This window comes from Artibeus jamaicensis, unplaced genomic scaffold (genome assembly GCF_021234435.1).
Source record: "Artibeus jamaicensis isolate MK-2021 breed Jamaican fruit bat unplaced genomic scaffold, CSHL_Jam_final contig_233, whole genome shotgun sequence".
NCBI lineage: Eukaryota > Metazoa > Chordata > Mammalia > Chiroptera > Phyllostomidae > Artibeus > Artibeus jamaicensis.
Window position 1 is genome coordinate 53,381,806 of NW_026521486.1, and position 11,385 is coordinate 53,393,190.

General features: G+C 34.7%; 1 protein-coding gene across 1 annotated transcript; it reads left to right on the forward strand.

The window, feature by feature from the left end:
• The first annotated feature begins 296 nt into the window (after window positions 1–296).
• Window positions 297–1,244, forward strand: LOC119036411 (olfactory receptor 6C2). Its single transcript, XM_037128173.2, has one exon. The coding sequence runs from the start codon at window positions 297–299 to the stop codon at window positions 1,242–1,244; it is 948 nt and encodes a 315-aa protein (XP_036984068.2).
• The last annotated feature ends 10,141 nt before the right edge of the window (window positions 1,245–11,385 follow it).

Here is an 11,385-nt window from a genome sequence, read left to right on the forward strand (position 1 = left end):
TCTTATAATGAATTATAATCAACTACATTTATAAATTTTAAGAAGCAAATAATGATCTGACAAAAAGTTGGATTATTTAACAATAACACGAATCCTGAAGGAATAATCATTGCTCATACAAGTAATATTCAAGAAATCTATTGGAATAGTGGAAATATTGATTATTATAGGAAAGGAGAAAATTAATGTAGACTGCTTTGTTTGATTTTTAAGTGCATAGTTTCTTGATACAAAATTTGAATATCTGTGTCCTCATAAAACCTCTTATTTTTACATGCTGGTTGGTTAGGTTTCAAATGTCAGTGATGAGAAACCACACACCAGTAACAACTTTTATCCTGCTGGGGCTAACAGATGATGCCCAGCTACAAATTCTGCTTTTCATCTTTCTGTTTTTCACCTACATATTGAGTATAACAGGGAACCTGACCATTATCGCCCTCACACTTTTGGACTCCCATCTGAAAACTCCTATGTATTTTCTCCTCAGAAATTTTTCCTTCTTAGAAGTCTCATTTACCACAGTCTGTATTCCTAAATTCCTGTACAGTATATCAACTGGGGATAAAACTATCAGCTACAATGCTTGTGCAAGTCAAATATTTTTTGTTATTTTATTTGGAGCAACTGAGTTTTTTCTCCTGGCAGCTATGTCCTATGACCGCTACGTGGCCATCTGTAAACCTCTGCATTACATAGCCATCATGAACAGTCGGGTATGTACCTTATTAGTCTTCTGCTGTTGGGCGTCTGGTTTGATGATCATTCTTCCACCCCTTAGCCTGGGCCTCCAGCTTGAATTCTGTGACTCCAATGCCATTGATCATTTTACCTGTGATGCAGGGCCCCTCCTAAAGATCTCCTGCTCAGATACATGGGTAATAGAACAAATAGTTATCCTTGTGGCTACATTTGCACTCATTATCACCCTAGTGTGTGTGTTTCTGTCCTACACATATATTATGAGGACAATTTTGAGATTTCCTTCTGTCCAGCAAAGAAAAAAGGCCTTTTCTACTTGCTCATCACACATGATCGTGGTTTCCATCACCTATGGCAGCTGCATTTTCATCTATATCAAGCCCTCAGCAAAGGATGAGGTGGCCATAAATAAAGGTGTTTCGATACTCACTACTTCTGTTGCACCCTTGTTGAACCCCTTCATTTACACTCTGAGGAATAAGCAAGTGAAACAAGCATTTACTGATTCCATGAAGAGGATAAAATTTCTCTCAAAAAATTGAAGTTTTGATTAATCAGGGTACAACAAGAAAGCCTCTAAATATTTAATAATACCTTCCAACTTATTTCATTGCTTTGTGCCTATAATTTACTCACTTTCTCAAAGACATTTAATACTGCATTCTAATCTCACCTTAATCAGACTCCTTCCTATTCTTTCAAACCAAACATACATCATGTTTGTCCTCATCATTAACATAAAATATATCTCCAAGTAATTAAACTTGCCTCCATTTCCGACTTAGTATTCTCATCAGTGCTCTGGAGAGGAAAGAAAGTAATGATATCAAAAGTATATAAATTATGTAGAAGATACTATTATGTAGTAATAGTACTGCTTTCTTCCTTCAAGGCAAAGTTATCCATATTACTATCATAAGCCTAAGAATCAAATAAGAAAACAGCAACATCAAAGATGTATTAAAATAAATGAAACCGACTAATGCTTTCCGGGTTAATTAAAATATTGAAAACAACAAGAGATATGAGTGGGAGTTTGGAAGTAACAAAAAATGAAGAAGTGGAAACATCTTCACAATCACTAGTAAGATGTACAGTAGTCACCCATATTTAGAGGTGATGTGTTCCAACACCATCAGTGGGTGCCTGAAACCTAAGATAGCTCAGAACCCTGTGTTTTTCCTATGCATACATAACTTTTCACTTAATGGAAGCACTTTACAGCTTTTCTTTTGCATATTCAATTTGCTAGCATCACTACTCTTATGCTTTGAAGCTATCATTAAATAAAATAAAGGTCACTTGAACACAAGCAATGCAACACCACAACAGTCAATCTGGTAACCTAGACGGCTACCAGTAGCAACTAATGGGCAAGTGGAGTGTATGTACTGTGTGGACAGAGGGATGATTCAGGTCCAGATGGAGTGGAGAGGGATGTCATAAAATTTCATCACCCTACTCAGAACATGAGAAATTTAAATCATATGAATTGTTTATTTCTGTAATTTCCCATTTATATTATCAGACCACAGTTGACCACAGATGACTGAAGCCACTAAGTGAAATTACATATAAGGGAAACTATTATATTAACGATTTATTCATATCTGTGAGAAAAATTCAGTAAAAAGGCATGCATTTAATTTAAAATAAACATAAACATAATGTCATTTATTATGGGTTACAAAGTTAGAATAAATGCATAAGAGCAAATTGTAACTCCAAATTTTAAATGCTGATGACATAAAACAACTGTTCACATCAACATAAGCCTCATGAATGACTTAAGAGGAAATCATGGATATCTACCTGGCAAAAATGGGGTTGGAAAAGGAACTGTAAAAGGGAATAATTAAGGGGATTATGATCAGGAGGGAAATTGAAGAAAATATTCCTAAACTGAAGAACTTAGAGTTTGAAGCAAGTACAGTGTGCTTGTCAACAGAAAGCAGAAAAGAAAGGGAAGGAAGGAGGGAAGAAGGGGGATAGAGAAGAGAAAGAGAAAAGGAAGCAAACTTCCACTAATAATACTAACAGCTTTTTAATTGTCTTTGAAAGTAAAATATTACTTCTATTGGCTAACTGACAAAAAAGACAAAGAATTAATCATTAAAGAAAAATTTTAAATGACTTCAGATATTAAATTAAAATCTCAGAGAGTATTTTTTCTTTTTTTTAATTTACTGAATTTATTGGGGTGAAATTGGTTAATAAAACCATACCAGTTTCAAGCATACAATTAGGTAAAACATCATCTACAGCGTGCTTTCACCACCCCAAGTCCAGTCTCCTTCCAACACCATTTATCCCACCTTTGCCCATTTCCATCTCCTCCATCCCCTTTCCCCTCTGGCTATCACCATACTATTGTCTGTGTCTATCTGACATTATATATATAATACATATATATGTATGTATCATTATAAATACATTATATATATATATATATATATATATATATATATATATATATATATATATATATATTGCTTAATCCCTTACCTTTTTTCACCCAGCTCCCAGCCTCCCTCCCCTCTGACAGCTGTGGAGTTGGACATTGTCTTGTTAAGTGAAATAAGCCAGAGAAAGACAAATACAATATAATCTCACTTACATGTGGAATCTAATCAATAAATAATTTAACAAACAAAATAGAAACAGAAGCATAGATACATGAGGACTACTTATATTGAAAGTGGGCTTTGCAATTGCAATTAAACATTTTAAAATTATTTCTATTGGTAGAGTTTTGAAAATAACTATTTTTGAACTACGAATTTTGCAGTGTTTATGTTCAAGTAATCCTTATTTTATGTAATAATAGTCCAAATCATCAAACTCCTTTCAAACTTTATTACTAATGCCTTTACTGGTCCTATAAATATGTATTAGTTGTATAAAAACATAAACAGAGAATTGAGTAAATTGACAGCATATCATAGGTAGCAAATAATAGATCCTGAATTTTTATTTTGAGTCATGTTTCACCCACTACAAAACATACCTTTCAAGTGTAGTTTGTAGAAGGAGGGGTGAGAAAAGATACTAAATAGAATATATAAGCTAGAATAGCAGTAGGGATCTCTCACTGCCCTAATACATTCTTGGTTTGTCAACATGACTGCTTATCTCTGTTATTAAATTGACATTAAAGGAAAAATTAAGTTGTCTAAACACTTCAGAATTTAGGTACTGAATTTTATGCACTATAAATTGTCCTATTGCAGCATGTTTAAGATTTTATGGTTTGATAAGGAGAAAGAAGATGAGATAAAATTGCAGTTATTTCCCTGCCAACTTTGAAGCATATTTATTATCAATAAGCGTGATCTCATGGAGCATTCACCAAAGAGTTCTTATGTACTAAAATCACTATAGGTTTTATCTGAATAAAGAAATCTGCAAAACAGACTCTAAAACACATTATTGAGACCAAAATAATTATGGTACATTTACTAATGTGTTTAATTTAATAATAAATTAATAATTAGTAATACAACTATTGTAGTTAATATATTTGCAAAAAAAGATCAAATAATTTTAATTACTTAATTTAAATAATGCTCTATAAAATCTATCAATGAAAAATCAAAGAAGGTTGTAAGAGTAGGAGACAAGAAACTGAGTCAAATAGTATCACTCCAGTCTTCTCTACATAATTGAGCATTATATCCACAAATAAATACAAAGCAATGATAATTAGTTATTAATATTTGAAGTATTACAATTTCACTCAGTGTTGAAAAGTAGCATTCTTTTAAACTGGAAATGAAAGATGTACAGTGGCAGAAGTGTTTTAGTTTGAAATAGAAAAAGACAGTTAATACTGGGTAGCTCCATTTCTTTAGGATTACTTGTTTATTCTTTATTTTTTATTTTGGGGTGTTATGTTTTCCTGATTATCTGTGATGCTTGTGGCATTCATTGGTGTCTGGACATTTGAAGAAGTAGGCCCCTCTTCCAGTCTCTGTAGACTGGCATTAGAAGAGAAAACTCTTCACCAATCAGCCTATCCAGAGGTTCTAGGCTTGACACCTTGTGGGGTTCATGGGTGAGCTTGACGCAGGAGTCCTTGGGTAGACTGGACTTTTAATTGATTTAGCAAGTGGGTGGGCCTGCTGCCCAGGTGGACAGGGGCTGACCTGATGCCTGGTCCTCACTGAGGGGGTCTGGAGCCTAGGACCACTGATTTAGGCTTGGCAACTGATTCCATTATGGTAAGCCTGGGACACTGCTATATGGAGGCAGGTTTGGGGCCTATATCTATGTGGGTTGCCTGAAGCCTGTCACCTGGAGGCTGAACTGGTGCTTAGAAGGGCCTACATTTAATTCTATATAGACATATCATTCTTGTTAATGCACCCTTTTACATGCAATCTATATGCCATGTTCTCATGACTGTCACATTCTCTCTGCTAGCCTCAGTTCTGGCTGCTTTATGGCTTGTCAGTGCTGAGTGGATAATCAGTCACTTTAAATGCTAGCATTTAATTTTTCTTAGCTATACATTTAGCAGTTATCAACCTGTTCCCAGGTAAAGAGCTGACATGGTGACTGGAACATAAACCCTCTGTCTTTGTTTCCTTGTGATTCTTCTAAACTAAAAAGCACTATCATCAAGTACATCAGCTATGCAATCAATGTTATTCTTGTTAGCAACACATTCTATCATATCTTCTCCTTTTCAATCTCCTCTCCTAACAAGACAAGGATTTTTCATAATGTGGGCTGACAATGATGATGTTAGTGTTCTGGAGGCTGTTAGATCTTCCAGTTCCATCTATATTTACATTAAATATCCCTCTCCAGGTATATTTTTAATTAATTACTTTCTTATTGTTGTTCAAGTACAGTTATCTCTGCTTTCACTCCACCATGCTCTCCACTCCACCCTTCTCCACCTGCCACCCTTGAACCTACCTACCCCCTTTGGCATTATCCATGTGTCCTTTATACATTCTCCTTGATGGACCCTCCCTATTTCCCCCCATTATCTCTCTCCTCTCTGATTACTATCAGTTTGTTCTTTATTTCAATGTTTCTGGTTCTATTTTGCATGTTTGTTTATTTTGTTGATTAGGTTCCACATATAGGTGAGATCATATGGTATTTGTCTTTTATTGCCTGGCTTATTTCACTTAGCATAATGCTCTCCAGTTCCATCAATGCTGTTGCAAAGGGTAAAAGCTCCTTCTTTCTTTCTGCTACTTAGTATTATTCCATCATGTACAATAGTTTTTTTTTAAGATTTTATTTATTTATCTTTAGAGGGGAAGGGAAGGAGAGAGGGAGAGAAACATCAATGTATAGTTGCCTTTCATGCATCCCCTGCTGGGAACTGGCCTGCAGGGAACCGGCCTGCAACCCAGGCATGTGCTCTGACTGGGAATGGAACCACGATTGTCTGGTTCGCAGGCCCGAACTCAATCCACTGAGCTACACCAGCCAGGGCCTACAATAGTGTTTTGATCCACTGATTTACTGCTGGGCAATTAGGTTGCTTCCAGCACTTGGCTATTATAAATTGTTCTGCTATAAACATTGGGTGCACAGGTTCTTTTGAATTTGTGTTTTAGGATTCTTAGGGTATAATCCCAGTAGTGAAACTGCTGTGTCAAAAGGCAGTTTCATTTTTAGTGTTCTGAGGAAATTCCACACTGTTTCCCACAGTGGCTGCACCAGTCTGCATTCCCAACTGCCTGCAGCAACCAGGAAGATGAACAGAATCCATTGGATGAGTTTAAAGTCAGCAGGAGACTTTTTTCCCCTTTCTTCCAAGTCTAGAACAATAGGATCTGGAGCTTTGAAAGGACCAAAGATCGATCCAGAGAGAGATCAGAAGGCTAACACCCAAAACTAAGACAAAATTCACTTTGCTATTGAGGTATATTTTTATTGAGGTAGAACTCATATATTGTAAAATTTATCCTTTTAGGCATTGTGTGCAATTCAGTGACTCTTAGTACATTCACAAAACTCTGCAATCATCACCGTTACCTAAATTTAAAACATTTTTATTATATCAGTAAGAAACTCCATATCTATTAAAGAGTTACTCTGTGTTATTCCCTTCCTTTAGCCCCTGGCAACAATTAATAGCTTTCAGTTTCTAGAATAGAAATACCTATCTGTAGATATTCATAGATATATGAATAAATTGAATTATACAACATATGTGGCCTTTTTTGTCTGGTTTCTTGTACTTAGCATAATGTGTTCAAGATTCATTCATGTTGTAGAATCTATCAATACCTCATTTCTTTTTATAGATGAATTGTAAGGATATACCACATTTGTTTCTCCATTCACCAGTTTATGGTATTTTAGTTATTTCCACTTTTAGCTGTTATGAACAATGCCACTATGAATATTCATATACAAGTTTTTGCTTGAATCATAACACATTTAGATGTGCTTTCTAATATTTAGAAGACCCAGTCATGATATTAAAGGGGCAAAAAAATTTTTGAGGGATGATCATATATAGTACCTTCTTTCTTGTTTTTCTGAGATAGCAACACCACTTTAGCAATAAACATATAAATGAATCATATTTGATTTGAAATGCATTCAAATTCCTTGTATCTGGAAATTTATAATTAAATAAAATAATTAAAATATTGTTTCTACATGCCATTAGTATTACTATGTGCCCTTAAGATTATGCATAAAAACTTGAAAGGGAATTTATTAATAAGGGTGAATTTAATGAAATAATAGTTTCACATTACAAAGAAAAATAATAACAAGTGAAAACTTTAATCGACATACTCCAGATTAGTGGAAAATAAAGTATCATTTTTAAAAGTTATAAACATTTGAGGACAGATAAAATCTTCCCACATGTTGTATTGTTGCAGGAAGAAACTCACACCGAGAGAAGATAGCAGAAGACATGAGTAGTTTATTATGTGCACGGGCCCAGAGGAGTCAGTATCCAAATTCTGGGCCCCAAACAAAGGATTCTTGGGGTTTATATAGTCTACAGGGTCTTCCTGTCTACGTAGCAAAGCAGGATACAGAAGCAGAATGCGGAAGTTAGTTCTAGCTATAGGGCTCCCTATACTTACGTGGCAGAAGCGGAGTACAAAGGCTAAATTCGGAAATTAGTTCTGACTGTGGGGGAGCTAATCTTAGCTGTTGTGAACATCCTGCTGTTTGCTTTCCCAAACGGCCCTATCACTCTTCCCAGGGTGCTTGGGGTTTGGGTAAACAAAGGTTCTTCAAAGCTTCCCGCATCAGTATAACATCTAAGCTTCATAATAAAATACCAAATATTAGACCTCAAAAGACTCTAATAATATTCTAATATTTCTACATAAACAAAAAATTCTAGAAACTCTTTATTAGTCAATTATTAAGGCATTCAATTGTTTTCAGTCAGTTGTAAGTCAACTGCTCACAAGTGAAAACCTGACGAGGTGATTTGGGAGAGTCCACAGTCCATCACGGCTGCACTGACAAGGCAAGCACACAAAGAGTCATTTAGATAGGGGACTCAGGAGTTGGAAAATTTTAGTTTAAGGTAAAAATTTATAAGCCTTGTAAGTAATATATATGCTAAAGCTTTTGTTTCAGAAACTACAGATAAGGCTCACCCTGGCTCCTGAGAAAACAGCCGACTTCCTGGGGCACTACTAAAGATTACCACCTGGGGACAAGTGGAAGCATCCAGGCCTTTGTGTTCCAGGGAGAGAGATTACTACCTGCCCCTGGGAATGGCTAACTGCTTAAGACAGGAATGTTGCAGTTTCATTCACCTAATCCTCCCTAAACTTCAAAACCCCTCAGCGGACCTTGTTTATTCCCTGCTACAAAAACCTTGGCCAGGAAAGGAAAGAAAAAGATGTTCTGTTAGGATATGAACCTGCCATCTTCTCAGATTGCTGACCATGTGAATAAAGCACCCATAAAGAATCAATCGCGGTCATTGCTTATTGGGTTTGGTAGTGACAGGCAGTCTGAATGCCAGAGTCTTCTCTGGTTTCAATATTATATTTTGAGAACAGTTATTTTAGTGCAAGCCTGGTTTTTTAAATTTTTGTATTTTAACTTAAATGTTCCTAAAATAGTAAAAGTATTCCATTTGCCCTTTATCTAGAGTCACAATTGTTTACATTATGCATGATTTATCATTATCTTTTCCTCTCTCTCTCTATATATATATACACATACATAATCTCTCTATATATTCATATACTATATATATTATATGAATATACTACATATACTATATATACTGTATCTATATACTTTTTATACTTTCTATATATAAATACTATGTTTTTTGAACCATTTGACAGTAAGCTAGACATAGTGTCTCTTTATTAATACTTATTATCTCAGGGCATATTTTCTAATAAGATCAATGAATTAACTAACCAAAGTATAATGATAAAAATCAGAAACTCCAGTATGGATATATTTTCTAATTCATAACCATATTAAAATTTGATAAATGTTCCTGGTAATATCTTTTAAGTTTTTTTGCCCTTAGGTCCAGCATAATCCAGGATTACATGTTGCATTTAGTTCTCATTTCTGTTTAGTTCTTTTAATCCGAAACAGTTTCACATTTTTATGTTCAGATTTTTTAAGAGGACTTGTTATTTGAGCTTATATGCTTTTTCTTCAAGGTTAAATTGAGGTTTTGATTTTTTTGAAGGAATGAAACATAAGTGATGATAGATCCTTCTTAGTTCATATTATCAAGAACCATATAATGTTGGTAATATTGGTTTTTCTAGTGGTGATGGTAAACTGATCATTTGGTTAAAGTTGTCTCTTTCAGATCTCTCTACACTGTAAAGTTATTATTTTCTCCATGTAACTTGTCAGGAGATTTTTTATATTTATTTTTCATGGTTGTTCAGTTACAGTTGTCCCCATTTTCGCCCCATTGCTCTTCCCTGCCCATCTCAACACCCTTCCCCGGACCCCCGCTCCCAAAGACAATCACTGCCCCTTGGTCCATGTCCACAGGTGTTTTGCACGTGTTCCTTGACTTGACACTTCCCCTCTTTCCTCTGTTTTACCCCTCAAGACTATTTAAATATCCTGTTCCTCATGAAACTTTCATCCACAAATTTCAGCATCTATTGATGATTTGCTAATTTAAACATAATTTCTCTACCCACTAATCAGCATATTTTACTATAAAGATGATCTTTCTTTTTTCCTGTGTATATTATTTATGTATTGCAAAAGAATATTGACTCAAAGATTATTTTATTCAATAAGTTATAATCTATTCATGTTATCATTTGTTAATATATACATTATTCAAATAAAGTCAGGTGGAGCCTCTTTTAATTAGCTTCTGAACTTTTTTCATATGTACTTTTCACTTTTTGAATACTTTCCTATACCAAAAAAACTTTATATTCTCATAACTTCAGCTCTCATACTTTTCTTGATCCAGCCCTGAATAATATAGCCATTTCTCCAAGAATCTCAGATTCCTTTAGCTAATAATAATATTTAAAAACCAAGATGTGTATACAATTGCTTTGATGGATTATTGGTTATAAGCCTTCTCAGAAGACAGTGTGAGAGCATTATGCTAAATGCAAAGAAAAATACCATATGATCTCACCTATTAGTGGAACCTAATCAACAAAATAAACAAGCAAGCAAAATATAACCAGAAACAGTGAAATAAAGAACAAACTGACAGTATCAGAAGGGAGGGGGAAGGGGATAACAGCATCTACAGAACTGATAATCCATACCACTATGAAAAGCAATCCTAATATCTAGAATTCAATTTTTAGCAATTTTTATGTAAAATTTATATCCAGTAAAACACACAAACCTTAAGTATCCAATTTGATGGGTTTTGACAGATAAAACCTATATTTCTATTAATTGAAAAGATCAATCAATTGATTGCATGTTTCTACTTTGAGATGTGAATTAGTTTTGGTATAATTTCTATACGAAAGAAGTTGTCAATTGTAAGCACCTATGTCAGAGACCACCATTAAAAATTATGTCAATGGTTTATTGTATCAAGTAACCATTTACTATGCTTACCAATTCTGTCATCAGGAATTTATACAGAGAGTCCAGCAGATCTTACTTCTGCTTCATGATATTTAGGGCCTCACAGGAAAGGCTTAAAGACTGAAAACTGGAGTCATTTTAAAATGCCTTCCCTTACAAGTCTAGCAGTTGAATCTGGTTGTCAATTTAAGGCCTCCACTTTTTGGGGGGGTGGGGGGGATAATATATATTTCTCTGTGTGTTCTCTCCTTAAAGCTGGTTTGGGATTTTCACAGTACTTCAATGATAAGTGTCCCAAAATAGTGAGATCTAAAAATATATATATTCTTTTTATGAGCATGCCTTGGAATCACATAGCATCAACTCTACTGGTCAGAGTAGTTACTACCTTCTGCCAAAATTCAAGAGAAGGAATTTGCCCTATGTCTCTTTGGCAAGAGGGTCAGTCACATTGTAAGAGGATATTGGATGAAAGATATTGTTGTGTCACTGTCATTTAGGAAACCTTGTCTATCACAGAGGTAAAGGTGGAATACAAAAACACATTGCTTTATTTCTTATCCAATGAGGCTGTACACATAATGAAAAATTAGAATTATGGAAAGTTTATGCATCATATCACTCTATGCTATCTTCCCTAGTTATTCCAGGAAGGTTGACAACAACAATCATTAT